The sequence below is a fragment of the Atractosteus spatula genome, chromosome 16, assembly GCF_055471065.1.
Source record: "Atractosteus spatula isolate fAtrSpa1 chromosome 16, fAtrSpa1.hap1, whole genome shotgun sequence".
Taxonomy (NCBI): domain Eukaryota; kingdom Metazoa; phylum Chordata; class Actinopteri; order Semionotiformes; family Lepisosteidae; genus Atractosteus; species Atractosteus spatula.
In genome coordinates this window covers 14,798,052-14,820,200 of record NC_142721.1, presented here as the reverse complement: position 1 = coordinate 14,820,200, position 22,149 = coordinate 14,798,052, and the positions used below count along the sequence as shown (strand labels likewise).

The window sequence follows — 22,149 nt, the reverse complement described above, 5'->3', positions numbered from 1 at the left end:
AAGGATCTTAGCCCAGATGGCCCAAATGTCTGTGCTTTGTGCCAATTTGCTGCTATGTCCTCCAAGGATGAGATGCTCTTTTCCTTGCAGAAATTACTTCACACACTGACTCTCGTCCTCTGAAGCAATCATGGGACTTTCTCTTTTTGCTTTCCACCCGAGATACTTCATGAATTTGTAGAATTATTTCCTGACTTAACTGGACTGGCTTAGCTTTGCGTCTGTGTGGTCTCCAGTCCTGGACGTGGAAGTCTGTAGCTGTGCAAGACTTACAGGTAAAACTCCTCAATTACTAAAAATGGCTGAAAACAACATTAATGATCTAAATGATATTAATTAGTAGTCCAGGTAGGATGAAAACGCCACACAGGGCAGTGAGTGAATACAGTCCACTGTCCTGTGGTCTAGGACAGTGGAACTCAACCCAGATCCTGTGTGAACCTGCTCCGGCAAAGTTTTTAAACGCAGGGTAATTTACTTCAATCTTCTAGTTGAGGTCTATAATTTGCTTTCAGCTCAAAAAGCTTGAATGGGTTTTTGAAATTGGTGTGAACCCTGTGCTAATGAGTTGAGTGTCAGGACAGCCCCGAGTGAGGTGTCGCCTGAACTGTAACCCATCAGACTAAAGCAGAAGGAAAAACAGACTCACTGTGGTAGTTGTTGTTCCCACCTGTCTGTTAGCCAATTTATCTTCTGTTTGAACAGAAATCAGGGAGCACATTCTTAATTGGCAAGTTGAGGAGAGACTGCATAACCTTTTGTGTGCTGATGTGGGGGGAAAAATGCACTTTTGCTAGGGTATTTTGGAAACCAGGAACTGATTGCAGAAAAAAGGTCTGAAAGTCTAAACCGACACGCAGGTCAGTTACAGGCGCCAATTAGCACTGGTGATTAATGATCCAGCTGGAACAAAAACCAGGAGACACGGGGGTCCCCTAAGACCAGAATTGAGAATGCCTGGTCTGGAATGAGCAAAGCAAAGAGGGAATAAGGCCATTGGTGCTGCTAGCCTTACAGTTTTGCTTCAGAAGCAGTTTAATATTCATCCAACCTTTGTTGCAGATAATCGGTTTCATATGAAATATTTCACAAAGAATATTTTCTTTTCAGTTTTCTCACTCTTAAGGTGCAGCTCGCTGTCCTTCGCTAATTATGAGATATACCCCAACTGCCTGGAAATAGAGGATGTTTAGGATTTTCTTTTCTGTGACTTCGGAAATTATTCAGTGATCACTGACGATTTTTGCCGTGCGTGTCCAGTACTGGTTCTGCACGGTCAGTATTTTGAAGGCAGCATCACCTTAAGAGCTGGGAGAAGCTGTTAAAATTGGTTCTTGTGCCCTCCTTTAATGTTTCATTATTGGAAAACCAGCATTGTTTGTATTTAGTGCTAATGCGTCTGTAATGAAAGTCTTGGCTATTTTGAATAACGGAACTAGTGTTGTAGGTGTGTAGCATTTAATGGAAATTTAACATGTAACTCCGGATGCACAGTTATAACACTGTCTGCAGAGGCTGCCACAGCTGTATTTTCACAGCTGGTGTTCCAGGCCTCACCTCTGCTGCAGTAATTTTATCCATTTTAGACTGATTTAAATCCTCTATAACATTTCCTTTTTTCATTACAGAACTTCTTTAATATCTTATACCACTTACAGTTTTCATTTGCATTTATAACATCATGAAAGCATTAGTTTAAAGCAAGTTTATTGACGGTGAAAGTACAGAGATCAAGGTTGTTATAGCAGTCCAGCTCTTTCATGCATCATGGATCTTAATTTGTCACCACCTTATTAATCACCCTTCCAACAGGCAGAATCCGTATGTGCAAGGTTGCTTTATTTTTTTTCCTATTCCCTCCCTGGGTTCTAATTACAGTAGTAAAGACAGATTATTGACCAGTCCATTTCCTGGGAAGAATGTTTGCGTAGTCTGATGAATTTTTTCCATGTGTCTTGAGTTAGGTTTTCAGATTTTATGCATAAGGCCCGTCCTCAGCCAGAATAATACTACAAATATTAATGATTATAATTGGTTTCCTGTTTGGTGAACTGTTACAAGGATTGTACGCTAGTGTGAGGAATTAAATTCAGCTGTTGCTTCATGTAGTGCATGTAGAATTTACTGCAGTATGCGTCCTTATGCACAGCAAATTGATGGCTCATGGTGCTTGATTTGCGTGGAGCTTGTCTATGGATTGGCCACAAGTAGTAGTTTGACTTTTGGAAGGCAGCAGTCCATCAGCCTGCATGATCCTGGCCTTGCGCTAAAAGGAAGTGCCAATGGGAGAATGAAATGGCAGTATTTGCTCTTCAGGCAGCTTTAATATAACTACTCAAGCTGTTGAGAGCGAGGTGCCATGTTAACAGTCTTAAAAAAAAAACACCAACCAGGAGTACAAAGTGTTCTGCCTGGGACATCGGAAACTATTTGATAATTACAGTGCAACCCAAGTCACTGCGGACTTCAGACCCATGTAAACGTAATTCAAGCAGGCTCTCAGATGTGGGTTGGGTGATGTAATTCAGGCATTGGAAGACCACGGTCCTCACTGCCATTGCTAATTAGCACTGACGATTTCCTGTAGGATTAAGTAACAACAAGTCTCCTAGCGAAGGCTGTTTTTCTGTAAACTTGTGGGGAAATCTGTGCAGTTTAGAGTTTCCCAGAGTGTGCAGCGTTGTTTCTTAAATTTACTTTCGGAAAAACTGGCACCAAAGGCATTCGCTGCTGTATCGTCGCAGTAGGGTCAAGAGATGGCTGTAAGGCAGGATTGTCCTGCTTCTGCTTCTTCAAGGCAAGAGTCCAGCAGGATCTTTAATTGACAGCACTATTTCAGGAAAAATAAAAAAAGTGGCTTCTGTAATCTGAAGGCTAAATTGGACATCAGACCCATGTTACTCTCCTGCTCAGGTCTGAAGCTGCAGAGGATTGGTAGGCAGCAGTGTGGAGCAGTTATTAGGGACTCAGGACTTGTAACTGGAAGGCTGACAATTTCTGAGCTTGTAAGTGAAAGATGGGTCAGTACTGCTTCACCCTTGATCAAGGGACTTTTATGCTGTAGTAAAATCTCTTTGGATAAGAGCGTCAGCCAATTACTGTAAAACATACAACTTTCGAATATCAGAAAACCTGCCAAATTGTTGTCCTTGACTAGCGAAGGTTTAATTAAGACAGCAGATTTAATCAGTTCATTAATCATTGTTAAATTATTCCAAGTCTTTAGAAATGCAAAAAATGATGTAATGGTGGCCTGCTGGACTGGTTTTATAGATTTTGTTGCGCTGTATAAGTTATGTGCTGTGCTTGGGGAGAAGCATTGCTGTTAATTTAATCAGAAACAGGTATTGCGAATCCTGAGCTTGCAGTTCTGTGCTTAAATGAGAAACAGTTTTGGCTAGGTTATTGTTTTCCACATGTTTTTATGTTTATTTTGCAGCTCCATTGAATTCGGAAACCTTAATACAACTGCTTTTAAGCAGAAATGTGGAATGTGAGCTCTTCTGCCAGTCCTCTGGGTTTCACAGGGTGAATGATCGTGTTCCAAAATCCATGTAAAAATAAGAATCGGAATCTCTTTTTGCTGCTGTCTTTGTACCTTCCAAAACGTTTATGAGCCCATGGTGTCTTTTTAGAGCTCTGTTTTCTCTCCTTGCATCTTAGGCTTTTAAAAGAGCACACTGCCAGACATCACATGGAAAAGAGGAAGAGAGAACAGGGTCACTTAGTGTTATCAGCCAAGCAAAGTACAAGTTCGTTCAGTGATTTTTATCGTCCATGTTTGTAAAAACAAACTGTTGAATGCACAAAAAACCTTCGCCTGTGGCAAACCTTTCACCTTTTAGTGAGGTTTAGAAGTGGACGGGGGGGTGGTGGAGATCCCTTCCCCAGTACAGTTAGGAAGAGAGGGGCGAGAGCTTATTTAAATTTCCCGATTCTTGCTTAGCTGGGTGTGCCTGCTCTCCGGTCTGCTGAATTTAGACACGGAGGCGACTGAGCCTTAAGAAAAATGAAGGAACACGAGAGATGATTGACATAAATGAATGTATTCAGAGGGGGCTTGGCCCGAGATAAGCGCTGGTGGGTATTTTTAGCGGGATCGGCCGGCGCGCCCACGGAAGGCTCATACAGCAGGGGAGCTGGGAGGAGAGTCAGGCTTGCCAGCAGATTCCTCCTCACTCTTGCAGCGGCTGGTCCCGTCCATCACCTCTGGCTGGCCGGGCCTCCTCTCACTGGAGAGGAGGCCTCCGTGTCGGCTTTGAGTTCTGCGGAGAGCGCTCTCTCTCTCTCTCTCTCCCTTCTTTTATTCCTGCCGTTCCGCCACCCACAGCTGGGCTCCGACTCTCTGGGATGAACCCAAGAACTTGACAAGACCGCGTCTGTCGCTGGAGAAGTCTTCGGAAAAGTAGTTTGTTTCTGAACCAAAAGCGCGGAGATTTACTTGCTCTTGGTGATGTACATTTGGAATGCAGGTGTTTTTTTTTCCCCCCTGTCATTCATTTTCTTTTCATGCTAGCCTGAAGGAAGGGTGGCACACTGGAGCAGTGTTTAGCATAGCTGCCTCATGGTGAAGTGGTCCTGGGTTCGATTCTGGACCTGGGGTGGTCTCTGCATGGAGTTTGTATTGGTTTCCTCCCAAAGTCCAAAGAAATGCTGGTAGGTTAATTGGCTTTTGGGAAAATTGGCTCTGGTGCAAGCATGGGCACGTCTGCATCTGTGGGTACCCTGCGATGGACCGGCGTCCCATCCAGCGCGTACCCCCAAATTGTGCCCACTGCATGCTGGGATAGGCGCCGCCTCTCCCACAGCCCTGAATTGGATGAAGTGTAAAGAAAATGGATGGGTGACTAGGAAGTCATTTACATCGTTTGTGAAACGCAATTCAGTTGTTTAGCAAGCAGACTGTGGTTGTGTATGTGCACATGTCGTCCATGCCCACACGTCAAGAGCCTCCCCCGCGGAACCACATGATTGCCTGGCTATCGGCAGAGTAAAATCTAAAAAAAGAACAGGAACGCTGGTAAGGCACTTCCCTTATGTGTTAAAAACCACTTCAAGACCGAACGACAAGGGAGAATTAAAAAAACAAAAAACAAACTCCTGGCTGGAAGCTCGCCCTACATGCTGAACATCAGAGTGAGAATGCTGTGGAAACTTTTGTTCAGCTTCCTTTGTCGACGCATGCGAGACTGATTTAGCACCGAGAAGACCGCAGAGGAAATGAGCAGCCTACCCCTCTCCTGTCTAGCCTGCCTGCGCTACTCTCGGGCCATGCTTGTGTGCCAGACCGACCCCTCAGCCTAGCGCTCTCCCAAGATGCGTCCCATTAGACGTAGTTTTTAAAGGCGCTTTTCTCTTTGCTTTATTTCTTTGGATTTACGACCCAGTGGGAGCAGAACGATCTGCTTCCCCTAACCGCTCCTTGGCAGGAGATACTATTCCTTTTCTAGCCGGCGCAGGGGAACGTGGGACTGTGCAAGCGCCAGTCTTTCACCTCGGGGTCTGGAGATGAATGCCCGGGGTTCTGAAATGTCATTCCCTCCCCAAAACAAATATCTTGCGTCTGTAGTTTAAGCCGTTTGAAAAATAACTTCAGCTAGGAGGATCTGGCTTCTGCGTTTTCTGTGGTGAAAATACCAATATGTCAAATTCTTGATGCAAAATGTGCTTACGTGTTTCCCTATCAAAATTGTTCCATATGTCAGGGGAGCCTTGCCGTCGAGACTCACCAAAAACCTTTCTGCTTTTGGAAACAATGTTGAAAATCTAGCTCTAGTAGAGACTCAGTGCTTTAAAAGCTAAAATGTTCACACCATTTTAGTTTCCCAGGTCTTTAGGCTACTTGTAATATCAGACTTCTCTTACATCAATAGTGATGAACAGGCTCCTCCTTTACTTTTTTTATTTTGGTATCAAGCAAGCAATGCTGCCAATGTATAACTTTCCTTTTTTCATGCCAAGTGGTCTGTCCTTGTCTCTCAGAGCCTCTACGCTATCCTGGATCTACCAGTGGTTCCCTCTCGGGCAGACTGTATGGCCCTCTTCCATTCGGCAAAACTTCATGCGAGTCGTTTCACAAATCCCCTTGGCTTCTCTCCAGCTCGTCAATTATCTCTCATTTGTAGGTTGTCAGGCACAAGAGAATTCCACTCAATTACTTTGTCGCCCTTTCCAGTAGTCATTAGATTGTCATCGTTGCTCAAACTCGGCTTAACCCTTAACCCGATCCCCACTTTCTCATCGCTAATCGCCTTTCACAACCAGAATTAGAGCATCGAACATAACCTAATCCTTGACGCCAGCTCTCGTATCTATCGCCAAGATTATTAACACTATATTGACTCATCTCGTGCTTCCACAAGCAACAAATCTTAATGAGCAACCACTAAGATTCCCCCATAGCTAACTTTGCCACTGATCCTGTTTGGCCATAGACAGCAGTCTTCAAAAAGAATTCCCGTTACCCACCAGCAGCAGTCCTGTTCTCACTAACCACAGTCCGTGACTTTGTTAATCTCCTGATGTTAAAGCCATGGAATACACACCCTGCACTATCTAGAAGAGAGCATGTTTCTGCACTGACCTGTGATGCCTAATGCCATCAGGCTCTAACACAGGGGTCAGCAGCCTTTCAGAGGGGGCGGGCCTAGAGTTAGCCATACGTACTAAATTCTCTTTAATCAAAGTGTATTAAAAATATTTAAAATGAATTGGTTAATATGGACATCTTACCGTTTAGTGTGGTCCTTGCTCTTGCTTTCACTTTGAGTTCTCCAGTCTCAGCCTCATAGCTTGACACTTGAAGCAGTTCCACACTTCCTCCAGCTTTCAAAAATAATTAATAAACGTCTTAGCTACATCTTCCCAGTAGTTGTGCCGTGCATGAGTTTTAGTCAGCGCAGCTCTTTCCCAGTTCCATCTGAGTCACAGTATCTCTCAATAATCCCCATTTCACTTATGCGTCTCGTTACTGATCTAGTAGATACAGGCGAGTCCTTAATTCTAGAGACGACTGTGCCTTTGGTGGGCAAACCATTAAACTAAACATTCAAACAACTAGGAACAGGTAACGGGTTTATTCCTGCTGAAAAGAAAAGAAACGCAATGTTTCAGCTGTGGAGCCTTCTGTAGGTGTGAAAAGGCTCCCCAGCCAAAACATTGTGTTTCCTTTCTTCTCTTTTCAGCAGGAATAAACCCATTACCTGTTCCTTTGCAGCCTACGCATGCTGACGCAGCTCCCTACTTGAGCCAATTCAAACAACTAGCACAAGCCTCTTTTATATATTCTGCATATGTTAATGGCCTTCTGTGTATCAGAACACATTTTGCAAATTTGAAACTTGTTTTCAAAAGGTCTGAAATGAGCAAACCTTTAACTTTGCTCCCCCACCCCATATTTCATTTTACCCTTAAAAACACTATTGGTGGTGTAGATTGCGAGCACCTGCTAAAACTAATGCACTAAATAAACCAAAATGATTTTTTTTTTTGTGCTCAGTGGTTAACATGTTGTAGAGAATTACAGAATAGTCAAGTATTCAGTTTTTCATGGCTTATTAACTTTTAATACATGTGCTGTTAAAAATCCCTTTGCATGCCAATAATGGTTTTCAATCCCTGCTGTGATACTCTTCAACTCTGCTGGCCACCCTGATCCTCAGAGCGCTACAACCCCATTGACACTGACAAACGATCTGCCCCCTCAATCACCTGTCCAGCATCTGTGACACACCTCAGGACAGAGTTAAGTATTCTCCACTCACCTAGGCCTGTAGGCTAACTTCAACCAAATCAGAAGCTCACCACAGTACACCACTCATCTACCCTCTCCTCTAGATACAGACTGCTCCCTCTTTCTCACAGCTGCTCTTGTATTCCTTACAGTTAGTCCAGAGGTGTGACTAGCCATGCATAGAGCCTATCAGACCAGCCCCTTTCCCTCATGTGGAATGTCATTCACTCTGAGTGCTAATTGCCCATTAACAGCATCTCTGACTTATTCAATGAGCAGTGAGCCTTCCTGCCTCTCAGCTTCTCCGATGCAGAGATGGTTGTTGTACAGTGGTGTTGGTTTATTTAGCTGTGACCTTAATCTGGCACAAATGCATGTTTGCTCTCTCACATGGCTATTCAGCAACCATATCACCCTGCAGCTCCCAGCTGGCAGCCCCACTGGAGCTCAGCAGTGTGAGCCTGGTCAGTACCTGGATGGGAGACTCCTGGGAAAGCTGAGGCTGCTGCTGGAAGAGGTGTTAGTGGGGCCAGCAGGGGGCGCTCACCCTGCAGTCTTATGTGGGTCCTAATGCCCCAGTATAGTTACAGGGACACTGTACTGTAAAAAGGTGCCGTCCTTCGGATGAGATGTAAATCCGAGGTCCTGACTCTCTGTGGTCATTAAAAATCCCAGGGTGTTTCTCAAAAAGAGTAGGGGTGTAACCCTAGTGTCCTGGCCAAATTTCCCATTAGCCCTTACCAATCATGGCCTCCTAAGAGATAAATTCCTAATAATAAACTTATTAATAATAATAAACTGGCTTCACCCCTCTGTTCTCCTCCCCACTCAGAGCTGGTGTGTGGGGAGCGTACTGGTGCATCATCCAGGTGGGGCTGCACACTGATGGTGGTGGAAGGGATCCCCATTACCTGTAAAGTGGAGTGCTCAGAAAAGTGCTATGTAAGAGTAAGAAATTGTTGTTATTATTCACGTTAGAACAATTAGCAAATTTTCTAAACTGCAAAGACAAATACTAGTCTCCTTTATAAAGACACACATATATTTTAGTAAAATAACGACTGTATCTAAAGTTGAATTGGAAAGGAACCCTGTAGTGTTCAACAGCCAGTTTGGCATGCAGATACTGCAGGAATTTGGTAGCACTTTTAGTACAGGGGTCCCCAGCACTGGATCAGGAGTGCCCCAATTCTTCGGTGTCCCTCTAAACCACCTGTTTCTTAAGACTGACACTTCATTGATACTATATATTAAGAAAGTAATCTGCTCAGTTAAGGTCCTTGGAGGTACGATTTCTGTTCCAAATGTTTTCTGAAGTTAATTTACACACTCGGCTTACGATAAGTGATCATACAGTTCCAAGAATGTGGAAATTGCTGCTTTAATGGTTTCTTATATAACCTACTGCAGTGGGAGGTTAGGAAAGAACTAGATGAGATCTCCAGGAGCAGGGTTGCCTGCTTTAGTATTTTTCCTTGTTTGTTCGGCTTCGGAAGCCCTCTCTTCCATAAAGCGTTTTTCATTCTGCTACTGAGCTGCTCCTCTGCCTGAATGCCCGTCCTGCTTGTGGTGCTTCAGCGATCTCCGCAGTCTCCTGGTGCTCTGTTTGGCCCAGTTCTTCAGGAAAGGCTTTTCTGTCTGTGACAGCCAGTCCTCTTGCTTCTTATACATCGCCCCGTGCCAGTAAACCTGTCAGCACGAATGTTCATAGCTCTTTTATTGACGTCTTGCGTTTTTTTTTTCATTCTGAAAGTCTGTGGTTTGCACAGTTTTCTCCATATTGTCATCCCTCAAGGGATAGCAGGAGTTTTTTTCTTTTTTTAAAATGTTTTCGTGAAGTTGAGAAAAACACATTTCATAACCGTATGTGTGTTTTCATGTGTTGAAGTCTTTAGAGTTTATGCTGTTTTTTTTTAATTATTTTAAGTCATGTGTAAACAAAAGAATGCAAATAGCTAAAACAGAGTTCTTTACAACATTTTTTTTTCTTCTGCTCCCTTTTTGTATGCCCCCCTCCCTCAACTGGACCAAGTAACAAAGTTTTAGCAAGTCCCAGTTGTCTTGCGGCAACGTGTGTTCCTATTGTTGAGTGCATAAGCCAGCTCTCTGCAATAGGCATCCGCATTATTTCAGATGCTGTCAGTACAGCCAATGGACTGTGCTCAAATAATTCTGAATGAATTCGGCTGGTAAATAAAATCCAACAAAACTGCCGGGGACAATGTACAATATCCAAAAGTATGACTGTTACTAAATGCTTGACTTGTCATGCAATGTACTACACCCACATTAATACTACAGTCTGATGGTTGAGAACTTTAAATGTCTATAAAGGAGAGGAGACTATTCAGCCCATTTGTTAGTATTAGAACTAATTAAGTGATCTAATTTATGCATGGATCTCCCACAGCTGTTTCGAGATGAGTCGACCTGGCTTCTTTCTAGAAGTGTGTCGCTTGGGTCTCTTTTTTTTTTTTTCGACTCCCATAACCCTCTGGGTAACGCTGTGCCTCCTGCTCTCAATCTTAAAAGTGTTTCCACATAATTTCCACTTGTGTTCTCTGGTTTCTGCTTCATCACAGACACTAGAGAACGCCTTGGCTGTGGGGAAGAGAGTTGGATTGTGCCAACACAGAGATGAAAAGTGTTGGGGGAGTTCTTTCCAAATAGCTTAGTTAAGCGAATACATAAGTGTTTTGCTCGAGAGAGAGGGATTTAGAAATGACAAAAGAGAAAAGGCAGAGCGCTCGTTAATACAGATATTTTTTTATCTTTACAGTGTTGTGCTGCATCTGGCTCAGATACAGCTCTTGATAGTTACGTATAGGGGCTTTACATCAAAGACTGCTTCAGAAGTCAGACAAGCACGCAGGAGGTGGTCCACAGGGAGCAGCTGCGTCTCCGGTATGGCCTGTAGAATAATTCTGTCCGGGGTCTTCCGCTCATGTACAGTAACCCTAATTCTTGTGGGAAGGGGGGGGGGGGGCAGTTTGAAAAAAGAAGAGAGAGGAAGCGAATCCAGCATCAGTGCAATACTTCAGACAAGCAGGAAGGGCGAGTGTGGACTGGCGGGATTCGTTCGGAGTGAGCGAGGGGTCAGTGGGAGAGAACGGCCGGCACTGGATTGATGCTGTAGCTCATGCAGGTGAAGAGCGGTTCTCAGGAGCGTTTGCAACGCAGACCTACTTATGTTGTCTGCGCTTTAAAGACGGCGTCAACGTCTTAAATGAAGGGAAGACGTTTTGCTGAAGAAACCGGGCAAACGTGTCCTTGGTGGGATAATACAGTGGAATTACCATTCACAGTGCTGCTGTGTTGTGGGACGAGCATTTGTCATGAGCGTTGAATAAAATGTGAAGGTGCAGCCGAGTCCAAAGAGACCCATGTAAGTCTCCCACCTGTGTATCGGAGGCTGGGTCCTTTATTACACCACATATCTGCAAAGGGTTTACAAAACAGAAGGTTGGTTTGAAAATATCGAAAAATGCACCTTGTTTTCAGGGTAATTAAAACTTATTGCAGTGTTTATGTCCATCTGCTCCGTTTCTGCATCCGAGCATCACTGTAAAATAAGAATGATCTAAGAACTGGCAATGAATGTTTTTCAAATACAATCGAATCCGGTTGGAATCAGTTTGAAATAGCACGTTTCAGTAGGGAGTGTGAATTTAGACTGCACTGTTTCTTGGGATGCGCCAAAGCGCTGGAAGAGGTTACATCATTACAGCTGATTTTCCTCTGGAGGACAGCGAAAGACTGTCCCTGGCAATCGCTTTTTTTTTGCTTTATCGTCAGTCACTCAGGTCTGTGCATGTTTTCATCTTAAAACTGCTTCATCTGCTCTCAATTTTCTTGTGTTCCTTTTTCGTGGAGATAAGCTTCTGGCCTCCCACAGGCTCCCCCTCCTCAACTGGCAGGCTTTGGGATTCCTTTTCTGACACGCACCTACCCTCTTTCCTCGGGAATCCAGCTGCCTTCCCCTGCTTGCGCCTGTCTTTCTGTTTCTGTCAGCTCCGGCCCAAGAGTAACCTCAGCCTTCCTCCTCGACTCGGCTATGTCCCTGAAAAGACCACCCCCCCCCGTCCTCGTCTCCATGTGTGTCGCCCACTTCCTGTGCCGCAGAAAGCCCCCGCGCTCCAGGATCACGAACGTGGGAGCAACACGAGCAACAGTACCCTTTAATACAAGTTAAAAGACCCTCCGAAAAAACAAACTCTGAGGAGTGTGGTGCTTAGGGCTTTATTAATTATACCTGATCACTGAGCCCCCCCCAAAAAAAGAGGACAACTTCCTGTCCCCAAGCAGTGGCGGGACAGTTTGGTTGTTGATCTTTTTTCTCTTTGGAAATGGCGCGAGTTCAGGTTGCAGGATGCATTTCCCTATGTTTTTGGTTTAGCAGCTGGAGAACAACCTCCTTTGTTCTGATTCCCCCCCCCCCGCATGCAAATTCTTAAACGCACGTTCAAACAAAACTGTGATGAAGAGCAGTCTTGTGCGGCAGATGTGAGCTTTCACCCCCCTTCCTCTCACCTCCCGGTGGGGCTCATTCGGGATGAACCATTGCTCTTTTGGGGGTTTCTTCAGAGCTTTCTTGGAACGGGACTGTGCACGAAGACGCTCAAGGTTGCCAGAGTCATTTGCGCCATATTCTTCTGTTGCAGAGGGGAAAAAAAGGCGTTTGTGGACCAGTTCTTTTCTGGATAGAAGCTGTGGTGTGCACCGTGTACCCTCTGTGTTCTTTCTCTTGTGCCCTCCATCAGAAAGAGATCAGCGTTGGTGCGTGATTTAAAAATCCCACGAAAACCAAGAAATTAATACTTGATGAAAAGTTGAGTTCATTGTGACTGAAAATGATTTCAGACTGTTCTGCACCGTTGCCCAGTAGAAAGTCAGCCAGCAATGTATCGGGGGCGAAGGTGAATGTTATTTAAAAGATGCCTATAATTCTCAAACAATAGCTCCTGACCGATGCCCACGCCTGCAGAAATGCCCGACTTTCTGTAAATAAAGTGTGGTGCCATAACCGTGGGCCGTGCAGGGTTAGAATGAAAGTATCTGGGAGTCCTGCACTCTCTCCACAACGGACTCTGCGTCTTCCTGTTCTAGAGACACAATCTGTGCCAGGGGCTGTTCTTGTAGGAATCGGTGGTTGTGCCCTCTCTCTCACCGCTACAAGTCCCACATTGGCAAAGTCCATGGTTTCAGCTGTTTTGTGTTTTTTTTTTTTAAAGACAAACAAGTTCAAGAGCGTCCTAACTTCCTGGGGGCTGGCCAGAGTCCACATCCGACGTGGCCGGGGTCGCTGAACTTGGGCTGCCGCGGCTGGCAGAAAGCAAATGGGACATTTCCCTGAGGGGGCCTCAGGGGTGCGGTCTGATGTCATTGCACAGTAGAGAGAAAACTATTGCTGCTTTAAAGCACACGTGTTGCTTTTCTTCTCCCTTATATCTCTTATCTCCCACCCGTCTGCCTTTTTTCAAGAAACTTTCATCTTTGTAATAGTTTGCATTTTCTAACACTTCTGTTCAGATGTGACCTCGACTGTGCTCCAGATAAAATCTGTTAAGCCCGAGTAGACGTAGTTTGTGTGCTTGTTCTCCTCGCCCGCCTCTTTTAATTCCGCCAGGAGGTCTGCGTTTGACAGGTTTGGAAGGGGTTGGGTCGGCAGCCCCGCTTGGATCCAGGGCCAGCATTTCCCTCGGTTCACGGGACAGTTAATGGCACGTGTCTTGGAATGTAAACTGAAGGGGAACAGCAGCCTGGGGAGCAGGATTAAACGTTGTTTAACAGTCGTGCACCGTGTAGGCGCTAATAATAATGGCGTGAGGGGGAATCAGGTGCAGTTTTAAAAGTGACGAAGATGATATACACCTGACCGACCACCAGATAGCTCCTCTGAGAGCTGGATGCTTCAGGCTGTCACTTTGACGCAGAGTCACGACTTGAAACGGCCGCTGTCCAGGGTGTTGATGTGCTGCTCTTTCTCAGCCAACCTCATGGACCTGAACGGTTCCTTGCTCTGAGTAATGGTGCCGTTTTCACAGCAAAAACATACCGTGGAGGTTATCATGTGCTGGTGTCCGTTATGGTGCATTCCTCGCTGTATTTTTAGGTTAAACACCCGTACACGCACAGTGTGTGAGGTCTGGCTTCATCACTCTGCTCTCCTCCCCACTGAGAGCTGGTGTGTGGGGAGAGGACTGGAGCATCATCCAGGTGGGGGTGGAGGGGATCCCCATTACCTGTAAAGCACTCTGAGTGGAGTGTCTGGAAAAGCGCTTTATGAGCATAAGGAATTATTATTATAATTTGGCTTTTTCAGGCACAGCCAGAAGCCACTCAACAACGTACCAGTTCATCTGATCAGTCTCTTCCACGGCACAGTGGTAATGTCGATTGGCATTCTCCACTTGCCCCTTTACAAGCAGGCAGTCCTTTCTCAAAACATTTTTCTCCTCCCCTTGCATTTCGCTGGACTCCCACAAGTGCCTTAATTAACACTCGTGTCCTCTGGTTCATCCGCTGGGCTGAGTTTGTCTGCGCCCTTGAGCATATTGAATCCTTTTATCAGGGCTCCTTGTGGGCTTCCTTCTTCAAGACTACAGGGGTCCACATCCTTCAGCCTGTTGGTATAGGACTTTCATTTAGGCTCTCGTTGCCTCCAGTGGTGGCTACAGACGCCACTGGTCCGTGATTTTCACAGCAGACCCACGCAGATGAGAAATGTTTATCAGTATAGTGAATTTAACTGTCATGTCTGTTCAATAAAGTGCCAGTGCACCTGCTACAAAAAAAGTTGCAGAAAATGTATTTACAAATCTATCCGGAAAATGAGATTTGTAAGTCAGTTTCCAATGATGCTTAGGATGGATTTTAACATGTTCGTTTGTCTTCTTAAGTACTTCATTCATCTTGAACTTGGATCTGAACACCACAGTCATTTTGCTGTTATAATCAGAAGCTGAGAGGGGGAAAAAAAGAATACAACTTTAGAAACAAATCCAAAGACATGGTTAACACTCAGTTTTTATGGGAGATTGTTTGAACCGTGTGACGCGATTTCCTCTTTGACACAGACCAGACTTTGCCCAGCTCTGTGTAAGTTCACACTGTGCTGCCAGGAATTTACTGAGCAGTCAACCCAAATGGGCTCAGTAACTGAATTACTAACTTCTCACTTTTAAAGAGCCCCTTTATTGAGTTTGCTCATCTTTCATTAACACATCTGGACACGATAAGAGCAGGCAAGGAAAATGAAACAAAGCCAGTTGGATCTTGTTCCAATTTTCTGTGCCTGCCCGCAGAAAGGTGAGAGAGAGAGAGAGAAAGGGTTAATTGTACTGCCTTGACTCCTAAACACAGGAGCTTTTCAGAACTGCACTGAGAGTGTTTTGATTTAATTTTCTGTTTAAGCGGCAGCCCTCCGTGGTGACAGCTGATAGACCTTTAGCTCAGCATGGTGGGTGTATCATATGTGAAATGCCCTGTCTGTACCAATTGAATGAGGGGAATGTTTTTTTTTTAAACGGTCAAACCAGATCCTTTTTTCTGTCATAGACCCAGAATTGCATGAGTTGGCTTGAACAACAAAAGTCACTTTCCAAATCCATAGCTGCTCAATTTCGCTTCTCTCGCTAGATTTCAGTTTGGGCCCATTCTGATTTTGTATCGCCCCACAGGAAGCAGAAAGTCTGTGGAAAAAGAGGACAGGACTAGAGACAAGGTTTGCGGGTGGTTTTTATTAATGAAAGTATTTCCCTGGCTCGATGGTAGGAAACCACACATTGCTTTAAATCTAGCAGAACCGCTCGCTGAGATCGAAGTGGCATGATGTTACCAAGTCATGAGAGAGTGAGGAAAGCTAGCCAGACAGGAACGAGTCACTCATCACTGATAATCTGGGGAGCTGCTTCTCCCCACATGAGCTAATATTGATGCAGCCTAATAGGCACTATAAGCCTGTGATTTTTTTGAAGGCATTTCCTGATGGGTGCCGAGGCTGTGTCCCGCAGCCCGAGCTGAATCCGATCTCGTGCTCTCGCTCTCGCTCTCCCGGGGGGTTCCCCGTCTCCTCTGGGACCGCAGCACGACTCGGCCGAAATACAGCTGCCTCCCACAGAGGGGCTTCGCATTTCACGCCTGGGCGCTGGAGCTGAAGCCGCTGTGGCGCCGACAGCGACAGCAGAGTCGTAGCAGAGGAGTGTGTCGCCGTATGTCCGTGTGCTTTGGAATTCGTCCTCGCGCCGGCCTCTCGGGACATGCACAGTACAGCAGACGACACCACACAATCTGTTCTAGACGGGACATTATAAATAGATGTACATGATAAATAGTGATAGTATGCACAGTCAATAAATAACCAGCACAATTAATACCTGGTAGAGAGCCATAAATACGTGCTAGTGAACAAAAAAAACACAGTAGTCCAAGTCAAAAGTGCATAGTGCAGAGGTGCATTGAGTTCTGAGGCATTGCAGCATTGTTTATGATGGGACAGAAGGGAAAACCTAGCTTTTTTTTATCAGGCCAGTATTGTGAACTAACGGTCCTAATGTGAACCTGCACCAAATTTTCTTTGCCTCATAAAAGTTTTATAAACCTGATGCCTGCAGAGGGCAGTGGCCGGGGGTTGGACAGCCAAATCCCTGGTAGATTGACGTGCTTCAGGAGCAAACCCCACTTTTGCAAGGCAGTGAAATAGTAGAATTGAGAACTTGAGGGGAGCCCTGCATTAACTCCTGCGTTATATCGAGTGTTCGTTTCAAATTCTTGTGGGAGAGGTTCTTGGCTGACGGGAAGAGGATTGAACACTGCTGCGCTTGTTCTTCTGCGTTGGGAAGGAGGGCTGCTTTGGATCGTTCCATGAGCTTGAATTACACTCCGATTTAAAGCACCTGGCAGGCAGGGGAGACGGTGTGATGCTCCAGCCCGGTATTGGACCCTGCTCATCTTAGCCTGGTGCTGCACCTTAGCAGGATTCGGGTGGTGTTTCAGAGAAAGCGAGGTGCTCAGTTTCCAGTGTGTGGGGGGTGAACTCGTATTGTCAGAGAATCACAAATGTGCCATTGTAAGGCGCGTGTTAAATCAAAACTTTAGTGCACCCATGTGCAGATTGCAGCCTTGATCCATCTGCCAGATTTCCATTGGGTTGAAGCAGGAAGCCATCAAGTGCTGGATTTGAGTTCTGATTTGATCCAGGTTCAGTTCTCCATCTACACAGCCTGCCAAATCAATAAATAAGAAATAATGGCAACACTCAACGGGCAGCTTTTTCAGCCACACAGATTCTTACAGCTGCAGAGTATGGCGGTAAGCATCCCCTGTGTTTTTCTGCAATGGAGACGTCTGCAGCAAAGCGTTGTCAACAGTTGTCAAGAGGGTTGTCACTGGGCTGCTGGGTAACGTACTCGTCAGAGGGCCAGATCTCGGCATGATGTGCTGAAGCTGTAGTTTCATGCAGTTCGATTGCCAAGGCTGTGTGGTATGCAAAAATAAGCTGCTGAATGGCTCTGTGGCAAGCCAAGCCCTAGATCGTGGTGTACTGGGTAGATGATTTCATTTGCTTTGGCAGAGACAAGACTGTGGGTTTCTTCATGGCAGTTTTTAGTGTCCTTGTAAACCTGCAATTTTTATACCACTAAGCCTATGCATTCAAAGTCCAATTTTCTTCCTCCACCCCTTTCACTTTGTTTATATTTAGAGATGCGCATCTTGGGCTTCTTGTTTCACACAGAAATAGAATTTGAGGCTTTTTAGTGGTTCTTTATCTTGTTTTTCAGTGGTGATGTCATTGCAAAAGTGCGGGGAAGGGGGCTGTTGGAGCAGGAGTGCTCACAAAGGACCTGATAGGAGATCGGTGAAGTCTCACCAGAATGTACTGTAAGAAAGCAAAGCTTGCAGGCAGTGTGGTATCGCTCCTCAGAAAGGATCTATAGCTTAGGCTGGTAGTGTTGCAGAAGACTGATTGTTACAGCTTCTCTCATACCAGTATCATGACAATCTAATGCCAGTGCCAGGGACGCCAGAAAGACAGTGTCGTCTGCAGTAGGTTTCGCTCATGTGCAGTGCATGGTGGGTGCTTGCCATGAATGAGGTCATGCCCTCTCTCAGGAGTGTTTAATCACTGCAGGGTCGAGCTCCAGTTCCCAATAAGTGAATGAGGAGCACACGATACCTGCAGCCCCTTGTGCCTTGCACTCTTTCCCTGGGAAACTCGACCTGCAAGCATCTGGGAATCTGACTTTCGCAGTATGTGTGCATGTACTGTTAAAGCCTGCAAGCTTAATCAAAAGAAGTTGGAGGAAAAACTGGATAACCCATGTTTTGGAATGCTGGAAAAAAATGACAAAAATGCAAATCCTGGCTTTTTCAGCTGCATTTTACTGTATGATGTCTTGAATTATCTCAATATGAATTTGATTAAGTACATAACATCATTCCAAGATGACATGGAAAACAGCCCCAGGGCATCGGCATTGCTTGTAGTAAGAAGGTGTTGCCATCGGGACCCAGGGATCCAGTCGTTTTTAGGAACTGGTCCTTCCATTCAGAAATTTGTTTTATGTGTGTGTTCCAGTAGCCAATCGCAAGGCAAGTCGAACATTTACCTTTGCTTGCAGGTATCTTATGTTTCTCCTTTTCTTACCCTGTGTTTTTATTATTGCACAATTCTCTGTGAAATAGAAGCAAAACATAAGCAAAGGAAAAAGCTAATTCACAGCCCTTTGCAGTTACCAGTTTTCTCCAGTTTCTTTTGTAATTAGAGCAAGCCATGATTTTGGAGGTGGACTTGCAAATTACAAAAGAAAGAAGTAGGTTTTGCATTTTTAGAAAACTTAATACTCTCAAGGCTAGAATGATGTCATAGAGCCATTTTTCAAGAAGGAGAGGGCAACTGAAACTATAATTGAACTTTAATGAGGAACATTTGCTCTCCAGTGTAGCATTATGCTAGAAGTGCGTTTTCTGACCCCACTTAGGCACAAAATGGGAGGATAATACTCTAATAAAACCTTGAATGTGTGTGTTTCCAAAATATGAGATATCCATTTTTTCTGGCTTCAGTTTTGCCCTGATTTGGGGTGTAAGAAGTAAAAAGAGGCTGGCTGTGTGTGTAGACGCATCTCAAATAAATAATACTGTTAAATTAATTCCTCTCCTTTGCTGACAACCTCTGAGAAGTTTGCTTCTGCTGGTAATTGAACTGTTTATACAGTTCATAAAGATTATAGGTACACAGGTATGCTAATATTTTTTCTGGATATACTCAGGATTGTTAGACCTTGTTGACGCGTAGGAATTTCGTATAAAATTTAAAAAAAATCTCAGAAGAAGGAGATTAACCATTGACAAGGTCAACTAGTGGTCAGAACACCAACTTAATGGGAGAATAGCTGTTGGGAGAAATCTGAGTCGTTTAAATTAGGGCTCTGTGGCTCAGACAGCCACTTCAACATCAACAGCACAGTCAGCAGTCATACAGCTTAGTGAAAAATATGGTATTAATGACAAAGAGCCAAGTTTCCTACACTTAGATATTGCATGATAGCCATTTCAGTCCTTGATGGATCTCTGCCTAAGCATCTTTAGAAAGAGAGAGCCACAGAGAAGATTAAATTATTTTTAAATGTGACAGTATGTTGTAGCAATATGGGGGAAAATAACTTCGAGATATGTTTTTAGGATTTTAGCTGAGATCGTTCTGCCTTGTCGTATTTTAAGAGCAAAAATGTCTCGCCATCTTATCAGATCCGGTGAACGTAAATTTCTTGGTGAAGAGATCATGGGGAATGGAAACCGGTAGACAGTCCAGCTCTTGAGGACTGGAGATTTGCACCGCTGCGGTTCATAAACATCAAGCAGAGAGCTCAGGTTTTGATAAGAAAGTGCTAAAATAAACAAGCTGGTGGTTGATAGGTGTGGATCGTGCTAGTACTCCAGCAGTTTCCACTGCGTGGTCTGCGGATCTGCGGTAGCTCCCAGGACTCTTCCTCTCAGAGTGGGCGTTAAATGCGAAGGGCGAAGGGCCTGCTTCGGCGATCTCGATCCCTGTCTCGTACAGCTGATGGAGTGTCAGAAGCGGAGGTTGGAAATCAAGAGGCCCAGTCCGTCAGTCTGGTCCATGCAGTTGTAAACGTGGGTAAGACTCGTACCCCTCCTACGCCCCCCCCCCATCGCCGTTGCAGCCGCTTCTTGGCTGAGGGCGTTCCCACGGCCTCGTCCCCGTGGCCGGGCTGTCAGTGCCAAGGCTGTGCGCAGCTCCACAAACCTGAGGGCTTTGCCCGACGTTCGTAAACCTCCTGTGGAGTAAAGGGGTGGTGCAGAACTCCAGTCCTTAGGAGCTGGAATGTGATCTCTTCACTAAGCCATTTAATTGACTTCATTGGACCAGTTAAGGTCAAAGGTCTTCTGCATTTGGTGATAAAAAGAGACCTCCTGGACTGTGATCCTTGAGGAGCATTAGGCCAGGACAAGTTTGTTCTCTTCTTCTCCTTGGAGAACGTGATCTAGAGACCCTTCAGGACATCAGCTGATTAAGCGAAGACTCTAGATCCATTGTTAATTTGCTCCGATGAAGCACCTCAATATCCTAGTTTGAATATGTACAATTTAGTGTATGAGCAAATATTCAGATTCAACTATTTTTCTACTTTCATACTCACTAGAAATGAGGCAGAGACTAAGTATTACTTGTTCCTGTTTATTTTTTACACGTTTAACTGGGACGATGCGACATCAAGCTTCTTGATCGCACAGTGCTGTTTTAAGAGCATACTCAAGGTTACAAACAAGTGGAAGCTATTGGACCCATCTAGCTCATGTGGTAGTATCTAATTGAACAGAGAATCTCCTCTATCTGAACTGAAGGATCCAACGTAATTCTTTCTTTTTTGATGGCACAGCGCCCTCTTCGGCCTGTTGTGTCATCATTGATGAACTCTTTCCGCTGCAGTTGTTAAAAATCATTGCGGGGATCTCTAAATGAATTGGAAGGGCACAGTGAACTACAGTCAGAATAGACCAAACGTAGCTCCGCAAGACTGCAAGACTGCTCTGGGACACCTCTTCCCGGAGCTTCAGAGAGATCACAGATTGATTGCCGGTAGCTGTTGAACAAATTATTTCTGATTTCTTTAAAGAACTTTTACCGCAAGGGGGTGCATCATGAATATATGTTTTAAGGACGTCCAGTGCAATTGTGGTTTTTGTGCTGTGGTGATGAGTTGCTTTGGGTTTCCCCATCTGCTGATCTTGGCTAACACTTGCATTCTGAGGCACAGGTGAATGTTCTTCCAGGCCTCTGAGGAGAAACATTGAGCCTTATTTTTAATTTGAAAAACACAGGAACATTCGGTAGCAAAAACATCAGCCCTCCACATGGTATTCGAAGCCAGCAAGAGTCAAATGTGCTTTGCAGCTGTGCCCCTCTGTGAGTGCGTCTGCAGGAAAACGATTTAAAGGGAGCCCAGCTGCGGTGTTGGGCAGCTGTCAGCATGAGCTCTGTGGCCCTCTCCGGTTCTGAGGTGTGTGAAGACCCACTTGTGTACGGCGAATGCAAGCTCCATGCAAGAAAGACAAACTAATTGAACGCAAGTAAAGATCTGCTGACTGCTTATTTGGGCTTTGCAACAGGAGAGAGAAAGCCGGTTGCCTTCGCCAGATGACATCATCTCTAACGTATGTTTCCTGATGTAGTGTGACTGTCTGAGCTGTCAAGACATGCTTTTGTTTTCCATTCAGACTACTGGAGGGATTAAGCAACATATTCCAATTAAGAAGAAAACTGCTTTCGGATGCCAGAGAGTTTATTTTCTTTTACAATTCTCTAGAGGGTTTCGCGACTGGAGTTGACACGAATTCATTTGTTTGCCTGCATCTGTATTTCCTAGAGGGCCGTCGCAGATGTAACTCTGGGCCGGGGCTTCTGGGATTGAACCCAATTGTTTTTTTATTCTTTATCTCCTTCCCCCTTCCCTTCCTTGTAGACAAGCAGTACTGGGGATCAGAGTTGCGCATCCCCACTGCTAGCTTCGAGGAGGTCCTGAGCGATGACAAGGCCGCCTACTCCTGGCTGACCGCCCTGCGCAGGGTGGGCATCGTGTATCTGAAGGGTGCGCCAGCAGAGCAAGGCCAGGTGGCGAGGCTGAGCGACAGGATCGGGTACCTGCGGCTGACCTTCTACGGGTGAGCGGAGCCTCCTCTTCCGTCTGCACTCCTCTTATTAATACTGTAACAAAGGGCGCACCCCGCTCGTACAATAATAATATTAAACTATATTTTATATAGCACCTTTAAAGGTGGCTTCTCAAAGTGCTTTACAGAATGAGAACAACAATAAATAAAAAGAATACACAATTGCAATATGCAGAGGAGACCGTGGATGGTGGTACTAAGAAGAGCAGAGGGTTGAAGAATGG

General features: G+C 45.1%; 1 protein-coding gene across 1 annotated transcript in view; it reads left to right on the top strand.

Annotated features, from left to right (window-relative positions):
- Nucleotides 1-22,149, top strand: part of bbox1 (gamma-butyrobetaine hydroxylase 1) — a 52,701-nt gene that overhangs the window by 18,838 nt on the left and 11,714 nt on the right. Inside the window, exon 7 of the mRNA XM_088935203.1 lies at nt 21,718-21,916. Within this exon, the coding sequence (XP_088791329.1) occupies nt 21,718-21,916 (199 nt within the window). The remainder of the gene's footprint in view (nt 1-21,717; nt 21,917-22,149) is intronic.